The sequence below is a fragment of the Desmodus rotundus genome, chromosome 6 (genome assembly GCF_022682495.2).
Source record: "Desmodus rotundus isolate HL8 chromosome 6, HLdesRot8A.1, whole genome shotgun sequence".
Classification (NCBI taxonomy): Eukaryota; Metazoa; Chordata; class Mammalia; order Chiroptera; family Phyllostomidae; genus Desmodus; species Desmodus rotundus.
Window position 1 is genome coordinate 137,706,670 of NC_071392.1, and position 21,820 is coordinate 137,728,489.

At 44.1% G+C, this 21,820-nt stretch overlaps 1 protein-coding gene across 3 annotated transcripts in view; it reads left to right on the forward strand.

Annotated features, from left to right (window-relative positions):
* The window catches only part of STK32A (serine/threonine kinase 32A), a 112,774-nt gene extending 94,820 nt beyond the window's left edge, over window positions 1-17,954 (forward strand). For 2 of the 3 annotated variants that reach the window (XM_024576970.4, XM_053927014.2), the window contains 6 exons: window positions 845-942; window positions 5,981-6,097; window positions 9,563-9,688; window positions 11,235-11,363; window positions 14,141-14,205; window positions 14,586-17,954. In XM_024576970.4, the coding sequence (XP_024432738.1) occupies window positions 845-942; window positions 5,981-6,097; window positions 9,563-9,688; window positions 11,235-11,363; window positions 14,141-14,205; window positions 14,586-14,679 (629 nt within the window). In that variant the 3' untranslated portion in view covers window positions 14,680-17,954. The remainder of the gene's footprint in view (window positions 1-844; window positions 943-5,980; window positions 6,098-9,562; window positions 9,689-11,234; window positions 11,364-14,140; window positions 14,206-14,585) is intronic. The other variant, XM_045185146.3, reaches the window with a different exon arrangement.
* Window positions 17,955-21,820: the final 3,866 nt, after the last annotated feature.

Here is a 21,820-nt window from a genome sequence, read left to right on the forward strand (position 1 = left end):
GAACATCTCTTGAGTGACTCTGAATGCCGGGTTCAGTGCTGGACACTGGGAATGTAGTGGTGAGCAAGCAGACAAGATACTTGCTTTTGCTTTGTGTTTCACTCTTCCTCCTCCACCCCTCAGGAGTTAGGGACATTCTTGAAAGAGCACGTAGCATGTACAATAGAAGTTCACTTCGTGTCAAGGTACTTAGAGAATGCCCAATGGCAGGTTACATTGGCCTTAAGACTAACTGTAGCCCTGCCTTCCACTGGAGTCCATTCAAAGAACTCTGTAACAAAGTGTAAGTGCCCCAAAGCTGATAGTAAACCTTATATCACTCAGAGTGCCCACTCCCTCTTCCCTCCCCCTCCCCCCCAACAGCAGGACTGAAATGTTGCCCTTGTTTCTTCAAGACAACTGAGGTGGAGGGCCAATCTGATGCCCATTGCACCAAATTCTGAGCACTGTTTGCAGCTGGAGTACAGATTTCAGCCCTTTAGCCCAAACCTGCCAAAGCAAGACAGCATATAACATCTTCTCAGCCTTCTTGGCTTCAGGGCCAGCCACACATTTGAAGCCTGGTGGGGTCTCAGTTTTCACAGATACATGTTCTAGAGAAGAGAAGAATGTGTCCACCAAGGCCTGTGCCTGCTGTCATGTCAGCTGATGAATGAGGCTCCTGAGAGAGACCAGAAAATTAGAACTGCTGCCTGCTCTAAGCAATGTTGTAATGGATGACAAATATCCATACAAGTGTTTCTACCCTTTCCCCTGGTGTTTCGCCTTTGGAGGACCATGGTGGGAAGATAGATTTGCTATCATCTCGGGGAGCAAAACAGGCCTAACTTTCCTGTGTTTTCAGCACCAGAGATGTTCAACTCCAGAAGAGAAGCAGGCTATTCCTTCTCTGTGGACTGGTGGTCGCTGGGGGTGACAGCGTACGAGCTTCTGCGAGGCCGGGTACAGTAGCACAGCACTTCTCTTTGCCTACTCTTCCAGCAATTTCCATCTTCAGAATGAGAGATGGATTATTTTTTCTTGCTAAAAACCCAGCAGTCTGAGAGGTGAAAGCGACTATAGCATGTGCTGCCGTTAAGAGCCCTTGGGATTTCTGCTTCTGTTTATTCTCCTAGCTATGGGACCAAGCATGCGAGGTCATATTAAATTATGCAGATAAAAAATTTAATGAATAATGTGGAGATTATAAACTCCCAGGGAGGGGAGATAAACATGCCTCACTAAATATCTTGTATAAATATATTAGTTTGTTTGAAGAAAGCAGTTTGCAGTCACAGCACAGGGCACTCACTCGGACTCACTTTCCCATGGCGAGTGTGAATTATTAATATAACACAATTCATGCCCCGTCTTGTTAGAGCCCTGCCTATCATCTGGCTCCTGGGTTCTGGATTCAGTGGCAAATTGCAGTCATTTCCCTTAAAGTGAAACATTTCTTAAACTAGGAAAATGCCTAGGAAGAATTTTCCTAAGAAAATATTTTTCTACTTCATATATGTGTGTGTGTACATGCATGTATATATAGACACACACATATATCTATACACACACACATTTATACCTATAGTAGTTCTCTGTTATCTGTCTGATGTATCAATATTGTCAGATTCCGTTGGGGGTGGGGGTTTAGACAGGTTGCTGAAATATATATAAGGCAGAGAGATTCAAGTTCTACTCTTAGCAAATTTCAATGTACAATACAGTGTTACCAACCTTAGTCATCATGTTTTACATTGGATCCTCCAACCTTGCTAATCTTATAGGTGAAAGGTTGTACCCTTTCTCCAACCTCTCCCTATGTCCCCTACCCTCAACCCCTGGCAACCTCTTTCCTTATCTGTTTCTATGAGTTTGACCTTTTTGGTATTTTTAGATTCCACGTATAAGTGAGATCGTACAGTATTTGTCTTTCTCTGACTGATTTTACTTAGCATAATGCCTTCAAGGTCCATCCATGTTGTTGCAAACAGCATATATTTTTATGTATCTTTATTGCATCTTCTTCATCCATTCATCTGCTGAGACACTTGGCTTGTTTCCATGCTGTGGCCTTTGTGAATACACTGCAGTGAACACGGAGGTGCAGTTCATTCTTCTAAAGCACAGACGTGAACTTCCACACACACACAAAAATGCTGCTGCTCCCAGTGCTTCACCTATTCACACACACACACATACATGCCCTTCACATGGCTCTCCCTATCCCTGCTATCAATTAGAAGATTGTCAGAACACAGACAATCTTCTAATGTCTGTGCTTGGCCTTCTCTCTCCTTTCGAACCAGGCTAACTTTTCAGATTTTGATTCAACTTGAATGACCCCAACTCTTAAGCCACTTTGGCCTCTTTGGGTTTCTTCCTCTCTCAAGGCATTTTGGGCTTTTTTTTTTTTTTAACCTCATGTTCCTTTGCCTCTAAAGATATTTCCCAAAGTAAACCCTGGTCTTCTTTAAAAATCACTGTCAAATTAGTTTGGGAATTGCTAAATTGAGTTTGAATAAAGTTAAGGATGTGCCTTAATTGAGGACCTTTCAGAATCTTTCTATTCAATGAATACAGATCATTTCTGACAAAAGACAAGCCTTTAGACCTCCCTGGATTTTCTTGTGGGAAAGGCCCTTCTCCAGGCCTCCTACTCAGATCCTACCCCGTCTCGTGGCCCCTGACACCCTGGCCCCTTCTCAGAAGAAACTTTCTCTGATCTCTAGTGAAAGTGATCTGTATCTCTCCCAAATATTTAGGCACTTTTTCTCTCTTACGACTCTTCTGAATGTAAATTTATTAGAAAACGCAGAGAAGCATAAAAATGAAGGTAAAATCAACTATAGGCAAAGAATACTCTCAATTAAAAAATTAAATCCTCCTTTGACCTTCCAATCTTGCTTTTCAGAATTAACAGCCAGCCATACTCAATTCCCAACCTTTTCTGTTCTTATAATGATAATCCATTTTCACACACACACACACACACACACCCCATTGCTGTTGTTTGAGCAAAACAACAACATGCTTTATCTTTCTGTTGAGATTTTTTTTTTCACTTAAGATGTAGCACATTCTACATCAGAACACCAAAATCTGTTTTAATTTTTTAGGATTAAATCCAGTTTGTAAATATATTGCCCATTGTAAATTTTTCCAGGCACATCCTTTTTTATGTTTTTATCCCTTCTATATGATGAGATCACAAATTCATTAAAGATGAAGCCTGTATCTTATATATTTTAATAATAGTACAGTATTTAACTTTAACTAGGTGCATATATTTGTTATTGAATGAATGGAGGAATAGGTCACTGCCAATCAATTCTGACATATTCCAGGGAAGAATCACCAAGCAGGCCATGTGTAATTATGCTACAAAATAGAGCTAATCTGAACAAGTGAAACACAGCATTTAGTGGGGACCATCAACACGACTGCACCACGCAGAAAGCGGGCACAATGATTTCTGCACATTCACGAATGTGCTTGGAACATCCCCATGGTTTCCAACCTTGATCACAGCTTGACGAGCGGGTCCCGTAGCCCTGGACCTGCTTTGTCATCTCTGTCTCCCAGCGGTCCTTGTCATGGTAAAGGCAAGGCTCATGGCTTCTCTAGCTTTGTATTATCCATAAGTGTTAGCTTGTCATAAGGACACAGGGAGTTTTGCACTAAGGGTACATTCCTAGCTGCAGTTCTTGCTTTTGTACTCCTGAAAGATGATATAATCATAAAAGATCACTTCTTCCCATCCATATTTTACCCTTCCCACTCTGTTCATTCTTTGTATTTTCCCTCTTGATAGAATTGTTTTCTGTATCTTGTCCTGTACACTGTAATTTTTCTTTGGGGCATGAATTCCATTTATTGAAGTGTGTGTGTGCAGTCTTTATGACTACGTGTGGTTTCCCTGAGGAGACTATAAGTGTCACCAACACAGAACTTATGTCTGCCTTGTTCCATATTGTTCTCCATCCCCAGTGCCCAGTAGAGGTGCTGGAACATATGGGCATTTATTAAATATTTAGTAAGTGAGTAAATATATAATTCTAGTAGTTGATGAATTAATATGGAATGAGAGAAATAAGTCATTGTATAAGACAAAGGCAGTTTGACTATTTTTAATAAGTTCATAGGCCATGAGGATTTTTTAAAAATATTAAAAGTCAGTCATATGACCTTTTAAGTAAATGAAAATACCCTTACGCCAGTTGCCTGTGGTGTTCATTACTTAATTATTCATTTATCAAATCATTTTGTGTTTTCAGATTATTAAGAAACAGTAGGTTAAGCAGCAGCAATGACTCAAAGAAGGGAATTAGAAAGAATTGTCCATGCATGCACACGTGACCCTGGACACTTAGAACACCCACCCTGCCCTGGCTCGTAACAGAACCCTTGGAATGAGTCTCATATGGTGACCCATCCTGCCCTGGCTGGTGAAGTCAGCAAACTCTGATAACAGTGATCAGGTGCCTTGCTCTGCTTTTCTGACAGCGAGTTACGCAGGCTGTTTGCACTGTAGGGTCACTGAGACGAGAATTAGCGGTGGTCCTTCACTCAGTCTCGAGGGAGGAAAATACATGCCAGATGTCTGTAGACCTTGCATTAAAAAAATTAGGTTTGGCTACTTTTTTTTTTAGGGGGTCGACTTCTAGCATCTCTTGGTTCTCTCAATCACTGAAATCGATGTGCCACATGGAGTGTTAAGCTTTTTTCACCTTTCTGCTGATTTGTCTTGCTGTTCACTGTTCACCTTTCCATCCACCTTTTCCACCCTGCGTCAGTAACAATAGAAGTCCCTCTCCTCCAGTGTGGCTAACGTGCATTAGCCACACTTCCGTGAGCTCTGTGTGTGTGGTTCGCTTTTCCCAACAGTCTCATTAGGCAGTTCATTTTACAGATGAAGGAACTGGAACTCAAATCTAGGGACTCTGTTTAGCCCTCCGATGCTTTTGCCTTCAGACCTCAAACACTTAATTATATCACCTTTTAATAGTGATGTGCACCAGAGAAAAAACTGAACTCCTCCATTTCTTCCAATTATTTCATCAGTCTGCAATCACTTACCAAGTACCCCCAAAGGGCCAGACACTTGCTCAATATAGGCACTAATTGTATAGGCAACATCGGCACTAATGGTCCTGTTGCTGGTTAATCCAATACGGGAATGTTGTTCACTCCACAAGCATGTAGTGAGTACCTACTAGATGCTATGTGCCATTGGCAAAATGTGAGTATGGTACAATTCTGTTTTGTTTCTTTTAGTAGTTAGCTCCCTGTTCACAGAAGAGAGAAAACCCTAAAAAACAGAATTACCATGGGTAAAGGCTGCCCTCTAGTGGACATTTATGAAAGCTGTAATAAAGCCCTCCTCCTCCCCCCTGCAAAGTAAAACTATAACAGAACCTGGTTCTCTCAGAAGTAAAAGTACTTTTACCTCATCATAAAACTTTCCACCCTACTCCAGAAAACCAGGGACTCATAACATTCAGGACAGGGTTGAAGTCTTCTGGGTAACTTTCCACCCTGAACATATTCATGATGATTCAAACAAGTGAAAAGAGGTGTGTAGTAAAACTCCAGATCTCTTTAGAATCAAACTAAATAACACGTGTTTAAAACTTCAATTTACTGACATGTGTCCAATAGTTTGTGAAAATATGGCTATAAGTTACCTTACAAAACAGTTCCAAATTAGCTCTCAGAGGGGGATTTAGCCCACAGAAATGTTTTGTTTGGCCTAAGGAAATCACCAACTTTTTAAAACTCTGAGATTTTAAAAGAAACCCTAGGTTTTTCTGGTGGTTTTTTTTTTTTAATAAAGTAGGACATCTGGCAACACTGGACCATTTATGCCTATATCAGAAGAGACAAGAAAGTGACGCTGAGATTTTATGGGCTGAAAATTTAACTAGGAAGCATTTGCAAAGCAACGTTCTCTCTCTCTTTTACGCTATAAACACGAAGCCTCTTCCTTCCTCTCTCCCTTAAGAGACCCTATCACATTCGCTCCAGTACTTCCAGCAAGGAAATCGCTCACATGTTTGAGACGACCGTTGTGACTTACCCTTCTGCCTGGTCACAGGAAATGGTGTCACTTCTTAAAAAGGTAAGGAGGAGGATTGCGCGACAAAGGAAAACCATGAAAAGGAAGCATGCCCTTGGGTTAGAGGTTCGGATGCAATATTGGAGGCAGTCATGATAACGTACATTTCCAGAGTGGGTTTTGCAGCTCACAACTTTCAAATGCGTGGCTTCTTTAAGACAATGCCCAAGACCTCTTGTGTGTCCCAAAGCCAACCCAGCTGTGTGTGCCCAACATGGAGCTCTTGCTCTCTCTGTGTTGCCTGGACTTTCTCTGAGCTCCCCTGTCTCAGGGACTGGACTCTCCGTCCATTCACTTACACAAGCCAGAAACCAGAAACCATTCATCATGCCCATATCCAATCCATCACCAGGTTCTGCAGTTTGACCTTTTATATATTCCTTCAATCTGTCACTTCTCTCCATCTCCACTGCTGTCTCCCCCATGCTGCTGCCATCGGGTCTTAGGTCGGGTTTACTACTGTGCACTCTACACAGTCCATCCTGGTCTCCATTCTGCCCCACAGAGATCCGTTCAAAGCAAACTTTGCTGTCCTCCCATGGTTCTTAGTGTAAAAATCAAAATAATTTGTAGGATATAAAGGTTCTAACTGCCTCTCAAGCCTTAGTTTGGACCTTTGTCCACCTTTTGATTACCCATAAGCTGCTTTAGTCTTTCTCTCTTTTGTTTCCCCTGTGCCTCCTCATCCTCACACATCAGTCTCTCACCACAGGCCCTTTGCATACGCTCGTCCCTCTGCCTACAACACTGCACCCCTCAACTCTTCCAGCCCCTCCTTCAGCACAAGTCAGAGATTCACTGATTGGTTCAAGCCCATGAATTGTTTCTTCCAAGTCATGATAAGTACAGAAATTGAGAGAAATATTTAGGAAAATGTTTAGCAATTCGATATTGCTAATGCCTCTAAGAACATGGTCAGTGGACTCATCTCATTGAACAGGGTACAGGCCTCTTTGGTGATGGTCACATTCAAATCAAATCAAACTCAACATGGTGGGGGGTTCCATGTGAGCTGTGCACATGAACACCACATGTTGGTTTTGGTGGGTTGGAAATTAGAACAAACGAATGGACAAACAGCTGGCCCTTTTACATGATTTAAGAAGGTCAGCTTTAGGTCTCAGCTCAGACAGCACGTCCTTGGGAGGCCTCCCTCTGTGGTCAGTTCACACAGCACCACCTTTCCTTCATAGCATTTCCCCCATTATGCGTTGGGTTAATGAGTGTTGTCTTCTAAGCTGCACGAGGGACCACGTCTGACTCGTCTGCCTGTGTATCCTCAGCATCTAGCACAGAGCCTGACAGGTGGTAAAATTTGGTATTTGGATTAACAGGGTCCATTGTTTTCATCAGATTTTCAAAGGGCCCACGTTGACTAACATGATTAGGAACTATTGTAGCAAGAGCTCAACAGTGTGCGTGGAGGGATTATGCAAAAGGAAGAATATGGATCCCATGGGGATAGGTGTTGGGAACCGCCCTGCCTGGTTTCAGAGGCTGTAACCCCCTATGGTTAAGGCTGAGTCAGAGTTGGGACCATAAGCCACTAAGGAGACAAAGCTTATCTCCCTGGCAGAAGTGCCACCTCTGCCCACTTCACCTTGCTTGGCCCTGAGCTTGGCCAGTTAGCCAATGACGGGTAAGAATCCTCAAGGGAGGATCAACCTAAGACAGGCTCTGGTCACCAGGGATAAGCTCACAGGGAAGGACTCAGGGGGCTGTGGCAAAAGGGGGTGATGGACCCTCGCCCCTCGGCTTTGAAATAGCCTGAGTCCTCATTCTGTCTGCAAGAAGTCTCCTAATCTCTTGGCTGCTTTACTTCCCTATCTGACTTGAGCCTGAAGAGATAACAGAGGGCAATGCAGTCCTGTGCTGGGAGGGGCGGATTCCCTGGGGAATCAGGCCTAAGGAAAATACATACATTCCTGTGAAACCTACTAAATCTGTACCCTCAGCTTAAAAGATAAGGGTCCAGACTTGAGATGAGTCTGGCGCCTAAAGTTTTATGGCCCTCTAACTAATTGGCTGTAACTCAGAATAAGCCCTGGAAGTTCTCTGTAAATCCTGTATTGTTTAATCCTTATTGTCTGACAATGATTGATGGGCTTTATCTGCATTCCTGTGCGAATGAACCTAATAAAAGCCCATGGAGAAAAAGGATCAAGGCCCTTCTCCCTTGAGAGATTGGCCACCTTTCCTCCCCAAGCAGATCATGTCTTGGTAGTCTTTTTCTTCACCCGTGGCGGAACCGGGGGGCTGCGTTGAAGACCCCCAACAGATGGGTGTGTCTTTTTTCAAGAGAGAAAATTGTGCAGGTGGTGGCTGCTCAGGGAAAAGAGCTTCTGGGGCTAAGGATGCAAATCTGTGCCTGTTTTATTTTAATTGATTTTTATTATTGACATTATTACGGATAGTGTCTACCCCCTTTGCCCACCTCCACACAGCCCCTGCCCCTGCTTCCCTCTGGACATCACTACACTGTTGTCCGTGTCCTGGTAGGGACTTTAACACCCCACTGTCATCCGTGGATAGTCATCCAGACCAAAAAAAAATCAATAAGGAAAGAGTGACCTTAAGTGACACACTAGATCAGATGGACTTCATTGACATTTATAGAACATTCCATTCCAAAGCAGCAGAATAGACATTCTTCTCAAGTGCAAACCTGTGTCTCTTGTTTTGGGGGTCAAGTCCCTTGGTTTGGAATAGGCACAATGATGTTGGGAATGCCAAAGATGAATAGGGCGGTCACTTCCGTGAGTGAATTTTCCTCAGTTCCAAGACAGCCCTCTTCACCCCCAAATTCTACCTTAGTGATCTCAGGGCTCACCTCCAGGACAGTTCTCCAATGGAAGTGACATTTCCCATTTGAGCCACAGGGTTGATGTGATGATTTTGGCTCTGGAGGGGTTAGGAGTGAAAAAATCTTTAATCCCCATTCATAAAACCCAGAACTATAACAGTGACCTTAGTGATAGCTTCTCTGTGTCAGCCCCAGTATATTTTGGTTAGTTGTAAAAACAGCTAAAATACTAAGTGGGAAATGAATTTCATTTGTACAATGCATGCACATTCGTCACCTAATAAGAACAGTCCTTCTTTTAAACACTTTATTTATATGGCCTCATTTTTACTCCTAGCTGCAGCCTCATGATATAGGTCATTACCCCCTTTTTACAGGTGGGTAAACTGAGATGTAGGGAACATTTCCAGTTAGCAAGGTAGGGAATCAGCCATCAAAGATACCCTTGACTCAGTGGGACAACTGGTTTCCTGCCCCACCTTGCAAAAACCAACTTACAATTCATTCTAACAGGGCATTATCTGTATTATCATTTATAGGGTCAGGGAGGGGAACATGGCCTTATTTCCTTCAATCCTACACTTGACAATAGAGGGAATTTGTATCATTTTCTTTGCCTCATTTTGACCTTCCTTGTGATCTTAATGGTTCTGTTCCATTGGCAGCTACTGGAACCCAATCCAGACCAACGGTTTTCTCTCCTGTCTGACGTTCAAAACTTCCCGTACATGAATGACGTGAACTGGGATTCGGTTCTGCAGAAAAGGCTCATTCCAGGTTTCATCCCCAGTGTAAGTCAGTCCTAACAAACCCCATTCAACTCCCATTCGGTGCATGTAACCCTGCGTGCCAGATGCACACCTGGTCTTGTTAGCTAACCACATTGTTGTTGTAAGACAGCCAAGCTCCTATTTTACAGATGAGAAAACTGAGGCTCACACAGGTAACTTGGCCACCAGGGGGTCACATGGCTAGCAAGTGGCTGAGTTAGAATTCTAATCCAGGCCTATCTGTGACTAGAGTTCTCGCTTCTAGCCATTTTTTTAAACAATCCTCACCCAAGGATATGTTCACTGACCAGAGAGAGAGAGAGAGACATCTATGTGAGAGAGAAACATTGATCAGTTGCCTCCCATACACAACCCCACCAGCGATCGAACCCGCAACCTAGGTGTGCATTGACTGGGAATTGAACCCTCAACCTTTTGGTGTACGAGAGGATGCTCCAACCAACTGAGCTACCCAGCCAGGGCCTAACCATTTTTTGTAGCATACTTTTTTTAAAGAAAGAAGCCCTAATCCTCCTATTACATAGTTTTCACCATACATTGTCAGTAGGTTCTGTGACTTTAAGAGAAACAATGTAGAATGAAACAAATTTTACCACTGGCTGATTGATGTAAACAAGAATTAAGTTCCTACACATCTCAACATAATAAAACGAAACCCCAAGGACCTACTGTTGTCCTACCTAGGAATCTGTCAGTTTTTGAAAAAGCAATGCTTTCTCTGATCCCAAAAATGTAGGAATTTTTATCCCTTGGTGTTCTATGAGTCAAGCGATTGAAAACTTGTGGTGGGGACGAGGTACTTATTTTTACCATTCATCCCTCTTACATTTGCAATGACTGAGACCCCAAGGGAGGTAATTCCCACTGGATGAGTCCCTGGCCAGGGGACAGCTGTGGCCTCCTGCAGACCGCTGGTAAAAGCCGGCATCCGGGTCAAAGTGCACAGTGAGACGGTGCTGTGCTGCAATTCTGGGGTGGAGAAGCTCTATCGTAGGGAGCAACCAGTGGGTGGGGTCCAGCAGGGGCAGCTTGTTCCAGGCTGACGCGTGATGCAGGAGAGAGCTAGTGCTTCCTCCTGCTTCCACACCCCATCTCCCCGTTCCTGACCCCAGTGCTACTCCAGGAGACTCTCCAGCACGGCTCAGACTTCAGTGTGAAGCAGAATCAACTGGGGAGAATCACAGGTCACACGTGCAGCTTCCTGGGCCCTGTGTTCAGAATCACTGATTCAGGAAACCTGGTTGGGGAACTGGGAAACTGAGCAAACAACTCAAGTGGTTCTAACAAACTATGTGATCGTTAGAACATAATTTGAAATACAAACCCCAAAACTCAAACTTTAGAAAAATCATTGTCATTTGATTTCCTTTCAACTCATGGAAGGCTCATGGGGAGTTAAGAAAAGTAAACAAAGTATAAAAGTCAAGAATGTGGAAAACAGTGCAGGGGTACCTCACCCAGAACCCAGAGTACGGGCCCCACTCGCTGCCCTTGGGCTGTGGCTCCCTTAGGCACTAAGGAGTGACCCAACCTGTCCTCCTTGCAGAAAGGCAGGCTGAATTGTGACCCTACCTTTGAACTCGAAGAAATGATTTTGGAGTCCAAACCTCTTCACAAGAAAAAGAAACGGCTGGCCAAGAAGGAGAAGGAGATGAGGAAATGTGAGTCCTCTCAGGTGAGCAGGTGCGGCTGCAATTTCTTTGGGAGCTTCTGCTGGGAGGCCGTCTCAGCTTCTGCTGTTGTGAGTGCACAGTGGAGCCGAACTCAGTGTCCCTGGGCATCCTCGCAGCAACATTTCACGGTGGGCTTTCTAGCTTTGTTGTGAACTTAATTCCATTATTACCTTCTCCCAGCTCTCAATTCAAAATCGTCAGTTTCCTGGGACAGACTCTAATTGGCCAAGCCTGGACCAGGTGACTTACTCTGAAACCAATGCTTAGTAGGCATGTCTCCAACTACAGGCATACCTTGCTTTATTGACCTTTGCTTTGATGTTGTACTTTTTACAAATTGAAGGCAAGACCCTGCACCACCACCAACAACAAAAAAAACACAACTTGATTTATTGCAGTACTCACCTTATTGCGGCACTCACTTACCAAGGCAATTTGGAACTGAGCCCACAATACCTGCAAGGTCTGCCTGTACATGCACGGCTGCTTGGGGCCTCACTCTCACTGGGAGCAGCCGGCCCTAGAGGTGGTATCTGTTCTTTACTACAAGTAAAATTTCATGATACCAGGGCTAGCAAAAGTAGAGAGTAGAAGTGATGGAATTCTTATATGATCAAGCACTAATTTTGGATTTTAGGCTGAGTTAATTTTGTAACAATATTATTTCGTTTGAGCTCAGATCTTAATACAGTAACTTACAGGAACTCAATAGGATTTTATACATGTAATTCTATGTATTATAAACACTCACTGTGCCTCTAATGATCACTCATCCATCCATCCATTTATCCATCCATTCATCCACCTACCCATTCAACTAATGGTCATCCATCCCTCCCTCCATCCATCCATTTATTTAGGCTACTTTTATTGAGAACCTATTATCTGCCAGGTCCTATGTTAAATGCCAGAGATAGTTATGAATATAATTTCTGCATTCAATGCCATTCCTGTTCTCGAAGATTGTCTAGTCTTGTGGTGAAGATAACTCTGCAAACAAATAAGAATGCACCATGTCCTTCATTTCTCTAGTCCTCAGGAACCACTGTACCCTTTGATGGTCAACTGAACTCCACATCCTGTTTGTCCACAGGCTGTCCTCTCACCAGATCCCCCGCCTTAACTGTTTCTGAGGCTCTGCAAAGAACGCTTAGCTGTGCCACAAACCCATCTTGCTTGTTTCCTTTCACTTCATCCATCTCCCTCCTTATGATCTGTTCTTCTTCATATCCTCACCAACTGGCTTCTTCAGACTTACCCCCTCTATGTCCCGACACGGCGTGACTCAAACTGGATAGAGGCCCCTAATGGTAGCAAAAACCAAAATATAGTTTTTATTATACATTCTCTAAAGTTTTAGAGACAGCAACAACTTGCAAATCACAGTTTGCTATGCCTCCTGGGCTCCCCATGATCTACTTTCTCTCCCCATCCCTGTACTCTGCCATTCTCTCCCTCAAACCACATAGGCCCTGCGAGGGCCTGACCCTTGGGCACTAGAGGTTTTGTTTTTTCTTCAGGACCCTTGCTCTTCCTTTTTCCTGAATGTTCTCTTGGATTGTCACCTAAGAGGCTTCGTTCATCTCATCCTTTCCACCCTAATGCCACCTTGTCAAAGACGAAGTCCCATCCCATCCCCCGCTTAGCCCCTACTTTCAATTCTTTCATGATGTGAACATAATTTATAAATATTTTATGTGTATGTCTGTGTTTTTCTTCTATCCCACTAAATTGAAGGCTTCTTTTGAGTGAAGACCAGCTTGGTCCTACCCACCACTATCTTCAAGGCACCCCAACCTCAATAAGTAGTTTAATATATTAAAAGAAGGAAAGAAAACTTTATAACTGGACAGTGGAACCTGGGCCTTGCTGTTCTTAGAGTTACAAGGTCAAGTTCCATCATGGGACATCTTCTGTGGCATCTTTGTTTTGCCTCCCTCTCCCCTGCTCTGAAATTTCTGCTCAGGGAAGAAAGAAAGTTCTCCAGTATTCAAGGACAGAGGATTTTCTAATTCCTAGATTTAAAAAATGAATGAATGAAAGATATTTTTCCTTAGAGAAGAAAGTTTTTCATCTGGAGTGATTTGGAAGTACTTCATTGCAGACTTCTAAAGCCTTGGATCTGGGGCAGGCACTGTCCTGGGCCTGAGCATCATTTTTTTGAGGTTAAGTTTTCTCATGATGGCAAAGTCATTGATAGGTGTTGAAAGCCAGACAGTGAAACATCAGTGAAAGTGATGTGCATGTCTGTGAGAAAGTCACAAATAAAGACAGCTGTGTTCCTGACCCCCGAAATCTAGTTCACCAACCCGAGCACAGTTGTGGAGGGGAACCTTCCGTAAGAGCTCAGTGTGAAGAGATGTTTCTAGGCTCTTCGTTATATTCACATAGAACCTCCAAACCTTTCACGTGAGGGCCAGCAGATGAGAAATAAGTAACCAGCTCGATAAACCCTTGTCCCCACCTGCCTGGAAGCCGTGGTTTCTACTTAGGCTGAGGGGCTGAAAGACATTGAGCTCATAAACTATAACCCAAGTCTTCCTAGTTGGGAGCAGAGTGCTGATGTCTTATATCCTCTTGCTATTTCTTCCCTGTTTGATCCCCTATTCTGGTTCGCATCTCATTCCTGCCGCAAACTCTAAGATAGCATCTATTTTGAAGATGCCTTCTTCGATTTGGGTCATTCAGTGTTCAGACACTCAATGGGTTATTGACTCTTGAGGATCCTGATTGATCTGCTCACTCTAACTCTGCTTGTTTCCCAATGTGCACCTGGAAGACATGCCTTCTTCAAGAGCACCTTGAATCTGTGCAAAAGGAGTTCCTCATTTTCAACAGAGAAAAGTAAGTAGCTCCTGGAAGCGCAGCTGCCCCACAAATGATAGTGTTTCTGCTAGACTTTAATTGCAAAGGCTTAATATACTTTTAACATTTTCTTATCTTAATTACAAAAATGATGCCTGTCCATGATAGAACATTTGAAATTTTCAGAAACCCCTTTTTCTTGTAAGAGATTCAAAGGTTGTGCTAGGTAAATGAGCTCCAAGTTTCTGTTGATGGGAGGGCAGAGAAGTGGGGACTACATTTAAAATCGAGGATATTTTTAACTTTTCTCTGACTGCTTTGTAAATTGTGGGACATAATGCTATCACTTCTAAAGCTTAAATCTCTTTTCAGTGAATTAACCCCCTTTCTTTTTTTTCTTTTTTTTTTTGCTTGTTAAGAGTAAAAAGGGACTTTAATAAAAGACAAGGAAATCTAGCCTTGGAACAAACCAAAGACTCACAGGAAGACAACAGCCAGAATAACAACCTGTGAAGTTGTCAGCATTTTCTTCTTGGGACATTTCCTGACTTCCACAGGAGGACGGGTAGACTCTTCTCTGTACACCTCACTGACCTTAGAAACTGTGACCACCCACCTTTGGAAAGAGGCAGCATGATCCAGCAGACTTCCCTGGGCTCCTGGGAAACAGTCGCACTACTAACGAATCAACCTTGAGCAAGTCGCTTAACCACTTTCTCTGCTTCAGTTTCTTCTTCTAAAATGAGAGGTTATGCTAGATGAGCTCTGCTCTGCCTTTTATTGCAACCACTCTATCCTAAACTGCATTTATTTTTATTGCAAATGGATATTTGGATGTAGATTTATTTTTCCACTCTGCTAGGTGTGCTAGTAGACAAATAGACATGGGTGGAGGACTAAGGGAGGTGTTCGGGGCATGAAGACGGCTGCTCTTTAGAGCTAGGGGACTTCATAAAGAGGTCACAGCCCCCAAACCCAATTTAATAGGACTAAGAAATTCAGCCAAGTAGACGTGAATGAGAGCAGATTAAAGTGGCACAGATTCACCCAGGCCTTCCAGCGACACAACATCAGCTTGTCCCAGCTAGCAACAGCCTGTTATGCACATCTGCCCCAATGCCCTGTGCAGTAATGTGAAGTTGGGAAGTGGAAATTGGTGATGATGGGGCGTGTACACCAAATGCTACAAAGCAGAGCTTTCCACACACCCCTACCCAGAAGCCAGTTGTTAAATATTCGTTAGCACACCACTTGCTTTCCTCTAGCAACCACATTCCTTGAGAGCTAATTGTCCTTTTAAGATGATCGAGGACCTGCATGTGGAATCAGGAAAGACTTCTGTCACATTGAGAGCATGTCCACCTTGTTGTACATCGATGTGTCTTACACAGGAGTTACAGGCTAAGTTAGAGTGTGAGGTGAACTTGAGTGAGAGTAAAATGTACCCTTGAAAATTCCCTGCAATTGCCCATAACGTCTGGGGGGCATCTTGTCTAGGTGAAGCCCGGGACAGTGAGCCACCTGTCTCACCGATGACAGAAGTCACTGTTCTTGGTTCACTTTTTGTTTCCTTACTTTTATTTTTGGCTGATATCAGATGGATCAAATTGTTGAACAACTCACACATGCCTTTATAGAGCAGAATTCACACATCCAAGGGGTTGGAGTCATGGGGCTCAGGGAACAGTGCTGCTTTGGCTCCCTGCCTTGTGCTTGCTTCAAGGATGGCAGGCAGAACTGCCTATTACTTAAAATATGATGGATGTCTCACTGTTTTTCTTCAGATTTTATTTATTTGGGAAACACCAAGTTTAATTCACCTAAGGGATATGTGCATGTAATGCATCTCCACTCTCCTGAGGATCTTTGCAGGCAGAGGGACTATTTGGGGGCACCTACAGAGGCCACCCGGTAGAGTCAAGAAGTAAATAGTCTTGGCTGGGGGAGGGGGTTAACCCCTCAGCCACTCAGATCACCTAAACCTTGACCTTCCACATGGACAGTGTGGACCTCTGCAAGATGGCAGAAAGCTGGCAACAGGGGAACCCAGACTGGCCCATCTGGGAAACCAGACAGATGGACGTAGGCAGAAGTAACAGATGTGGCCACCTGCTGCACCAGACTTTTCCAGAAGGATATTTGCAGGGGGGCATCTCAGCATGGGTTGAGGCTGTGTGGAGTTTTAACTCAGCATTCACAGCAGTCTCCTCACTAGGCTGGTGGGCCCGGAATTTCTGACAGAGCTGTGGAAGTGTCTACTGACTTCAGGAGAAAACAGACTTTTGTTAAGGATTAAAGCCAGCTCCTTTCTTCTGTTTTTATTCCTTTTCTCTACATTTTCCACACATTGTCTATGTTATTTTGTTGTTTCTCCAAACATTATAAATTCTAAATGCTTGCTGGACTCAATTTCACAAAGAGGGGATGGGGTGACAGGACGACCAGAACCTGCTCCAGGGTGTCAGGGGCCACTTGGCGTTTGCCAACTTCCATCGTGCACTTTGTCTTGATTCAAGCCCTGATGGGCTGTGCAAGGGGGCAGGAACTAGTCATTCATGCCACTTCACATCTACAGTTTCTAATGGGACAGGAATCCAAGGCAATCCCTGTGGTTTGAATCCCTAGTTTTTATTTCCAGTGACTGTGTCCATGCCTGAAGCACCCCTGTGGGTGTTCAGGAGCCGCAGATGGACAGACCGACTAGACAACACAGCCTCAGAGAGGGCTTTCCCAGCCTACGCAGGTCACACACCTGCAGTGCATGTTCATTTAGGGAAAAGAAAACAAGCTTTGTGTCCATCAGTGGAGAACGACTGATTATAAACACCTCCCATCACTGTATGTCTTAAACATTTGGACAAACGAGTTTTCCAAAAACTAAAAGGATGCCTAAATCCTTACCATAATTGCTACTTATTGAAAACAGATCATCTTTTTTTCCCCCATAACTTTGGCTAAAAGTTACTACCCTATCGTGTGGAACATGTCTCATCTACATTCAGACAACTGGGGTTCAGAGCTAAGAATTTTAGAAAACAGGGTGACTGCTGCATTTTCCTGTCTGGTGTTCCTGGAATCCTTTCCTCTGAACAGCTTCCTCCTTATCTGTGTGGAGCATCGAAAAAGTCTGGGCAGGTGTTGAACACCAGAAGCCTCCTGGTTATAACACTAGCACTGCTGCTGGCCACCCACCCCACTGCATTCACAGTGCCCTCTAGTGGATGGGTGGGGCAGTGGAGCCCCGTGACAATGGTCACAGCCCTACCTCTGAAAGAAAATGCTCTGCTAATGGCAAACAGCCCAGAACCTTGCTAAATTAATTAGGATAATTAATTTAGTGGTTAGTTTTCTTCTGATGGGAAAGTTTTGGCCAGAAATGACTAGACTTAGATCATCATAGGTTGTCTAGATTGAAAGGACAAATAAATAACTGGAGAACGAATGGTAACACAGCCAGCAGGGGCCAGTGGGGCCGCTTTGGGCTGATGCAGAAACGCTAGGGCTTCAGTTCTTCCAAAGCTGAACAAAATGGCATGAAAAGCACAGCAGGTTTGTTTTGGTGCCCAGTTGTCCTTGCATTATGTCTACACAAAGTCCTGTTTCCTACTCTGTCTGCCTGTGATTACTGCTTCTTATGAGCTCAGTGTGCCTAACAGTAAATATTGATGTTAATCCTCCAAACCTGTTATCTGTGCTGTTATGAACAGGTGGCCCTTGGATGGGAAGCTCACAGTCTGTTTGGCTGTAGCATCTCCAATGTCAGTGTGTCTGTGTATTAAAATGTTGTCTGCACACAGTAAGACACTGACCCTTCTTTGTCAGGGGTGTGTGTGTGTGTGTGATGGTTTTTCCTAGAGGAAGGGTTGCAGTGCCTGGAGTCACCTGTTCTTACTTCCGTGTCCTGCTATGAGGGATGTCGGTTACCACACAAGCTGGCAATAGAGGTGGCATTCTATAAACTATGGAATGCAACACAACTTAATTAATCCCCACATATAAAAACTAAACGCCTGACCCCTCTAGCATCCACACCTTATGGCACACAACCCAGGATTCCAGGTTTTGCTTTTCATCATGACCTTAAGTCCACAGGCCACCTGTACACCTTTTCCCAGCACTCTGCCTTCCTACCCCTGAATATCTCTTTTCAGCTGCATCCCATCCACCACAGCAGCAGGTACATGTTCCAAGGCCCATCCTCTGGGACAGGAAGGAGACTGCATCTCCGAACACCTGCAGCTCGAAGCAGCTTGGGCCGTAGGAGAGAATAAAGGGGACTTCAGATCCATGACAGCTCAGCTGCCAGGCTGGCTGGTGCCCTGGGCTTGTCCTGAAACAGAGGCTCCTGCAGGTCTTGTGGGTTCTGAAGTCCTGTGTGCCAGGTACCCTGTTGTCCAGGGCATATGAAGTCACCCGTCATGTGCTCAGTAGCCACTGGAGCACAGGGCAGCACCTCAACCTCTTCCAAGTCTGGAGTGTCAGCCTAAGAGATGTCAATTCTGCAGGTTGCTCTGGCCCTGTCATCCCCCACTTCCTCTTCATGGTTAGTATTCCCTTTGGGTTGGCTTGATGGCAGCAGAGCTGATTCCAGAAAGTTCTTTGAAACCAGAGAAATCCTATTATTCCTGTTCAGTGTTCTCATTCCCCACCTGGGTCAATGTGACTCAGCCCAGAAGATCTCCAGCCCACAGACATGTGAGAGTTAGTCTGTGTGCAAATTTCAGTAACATTTTTTAAAAAACCGCTCCATCCCTTTTAGAGCTCTGCAACCTCGGTTCATGTTAGGCATTGACCATGACCTTTAAACCCACGCTCATCCTAAACAGAACTCAGTTGTTACCTTGGTCATGAAGAGGGAGAGGCATTTCTCCAGTTTTGAGTTTGAGCCAGAAAATGGGACTATGGCCCAAGGCTCATTAGTCATCAGACCTTGAACCTCAAGCTGAAATAATTCTTTATAAGCACAGAGTCACTTATAATACAGTTTCTGAGCTTCTGTGCTAAAAGGCATCATTGCCCTGTGCTCCTATACTGACGGCATCGGTCTACTGAACCAAGAGGGCTTCATCACACACCAAAGCAATTCATCAGAAATCACCTCCCAGCCCTGACCCGTGTGACTCAGTTGGGCATCATCCCGCAAAGTGAAGGTTGCCAGTTCGATTCCCAGTCAGAGCACATGCCTAGGTTGCAGATTTAGTCCCCAGTAGGGGCAGGTAAAAGAGGCAATAGATCAATTATTTCCCTCCCCCTCTTTCTCCTTCCCTTCCTCTCTCTCTAAAAATAAATAAATCTTTAAAAAAAGAAGAAGAAATTACCATGCCATCCCTTCTCACCCTACTCCAGCCTAAATACACACATTTTGCTGAGCAAAGCATTTGTGTCCTGCAGGTCTGAGACCAGTGGTGGGGCCACCTGCTATTTTTGCCTGCCTAGCAGCCATTCCCTCTTCTTCCGGTATCACAGATTAATTTTCTGTGAGTTAGTGAGAGTCCATGTGGTTCAGGTGGCTTAGGGGCTGGGCATGTGACCAGGTGTGGCCAATCAGTCCTGCAGTCTCCTGGCCACAGCAACTAGTTCAATGGTGAAAACATGTGACCTAAACCAGACCAAACAGACTCAGTCTCTTTGGCTGGAACTATTGAGGGAGTCTCTCTCCTTCCCCTGAAATTACTAAGCCAGTAAAATGAAAACCATGAGATGCTGATGGCCAGTGGTGCTCCCAAATGCAAAGAGCTTCCCTAAGAATGGAGCACCAAGAAGCAATATTCTAATACAGCTTTGTTCGATTCAACCCCTGAAGTTTTCAGTGATCTTTTTCAAAAAAAAATTGTTTTTCACATACACTAGCTTAACATTTGTGATGAAAAGTGTGCTGCATAAATTCTAATTAGACCCAGAAGTGTTTTCCCCAAAAGGGTTTAGTATAACGAGTTTGGTGGAATGTTAGAAGATGGTAAGTAGTTAAAAATTGTTTGAGAAACTTGAGTTGGACAAATTTTGAAAGACACAGGATTTCTCAGATCTTTGATGACATACAAGTTAAATCTCTCAGAGGAGTAGACATAGCAGATAATCCTCTCCAACACCCATGAGATGCCTTGGGACCAGTTTGCTAAATATACAATTTTTTAAAACATGCTCAGTTTGAATTTTCTCCAAATCCAGGTTTTTGAAGAAGCAAAGCTTTAAAGGGAGGAAAAAAACAAAAACCAAACAAACCAAACCTTTCAGGATCTGTTCTGGACTCAGATTTACCCCCAAAGGCAGTGCCTTTTACATTAATACTGAATTTGATGATCTATAGGGAAAAACAAAACAAAACAAACTTTAGTCATTCCCCAAAATTTCAATACAGGACCTCAAACTCTGCAGCTGAACAAAATCTCAACCTCAACTGAAAAGATGGGTACTCCCCCTAGATTTTGTCCAGATGCCTGTTTTCATCAGACCTGCAACCCTTCCTAACCATTTCAGTTTTATGGTCCAATTTTAACACATTCAGTAAAACAGCATGTCACACACAGAAAAAGACTGTACAACATCTGTGATTTTATAGTTATTTTAATAACCAGGTTTACATTAACAGTCACGTGATGAACTTTTTTTCTTTTTTTCTTTTTTAAATTTCAGCTAAACTCAAAACACAGTTTTCTTCACGGTTCAAAGCAAACAGCTCGTCACATTCCAGAGCTGCCTCACAGCTACCACAGATCACAGGAAAGTCACTGTCTGTCCATAGTCACCAGACACGGAACTGAACACCCACACACCGTTTTCCGAGGAGGGAACTCACAGGAAAGCTGGCTGCCTGGGGCAGCCCGCCTGCGCATCTGGGGCTGCAGCTGGACTCTTCCAGGGGAGAAGGCCTGGGAGTGGGCGGGATTCGTCACCCTGATGTGAAGGGCTTCTGAAGCGAGTGAAGGTCCAGGGTTGGAACTGAGGCCTTCAGAGCAGAGTGTGACTCTCTGGGTGGAGTCACAAAGGAAAGGGCCACAGGATGAGGGGCTGGACTTTGAAGGAAACCCATTTTGGGGATGGCTATAACACTGCCATTTTTAGAAAACTTAGAAGAAGTATTTCTGTTGGGGTGATGCTTTAACAGTTCCACAAATACCTTCTCAACTACCCAAATTGGGGGCCTCCCAGACAGAACCCTTGCTGACTGCCCTCTAGGTTTAGGGACAATGTGAGTAGGTTGGGGGTGGCGGAGGGGTTGCGGTGTCCTTAGAGAGGGGCCAGGCCAAGACATGGGGCAACAGAAGAAAGCTCAGGAGGAGGACAGAAAGCCAGCAAGTGCCCCCTACTCCTCACCCCACAGCTGGATAAGGTGCTGATGAATTCAGAGAGGGCCGACTCGCTGCCATGATCTCTTCCTGAACCCTGTGTATAGGGCTTTTTGATGTATCTTACGGAACAGGGCAAGTTTGAATATAAATTTTAACTTAAGTAACAAGGAACCAGAAATTAGAGTTAATAAAATAATGGGAGAGTTCTTGGAATCCTCAGGAATTCCTATGCCTGGAAAGTTACTAATAGTGAAGAAAGTAAGGCCATCCATAGATCGTGTTGCCCAACAGCAAGGCATGAAGGGGCTGTTCCTACCGCACGGAAACTTGTGTAGAATAATACAAAGTTCCGGTTAAATGTTGCA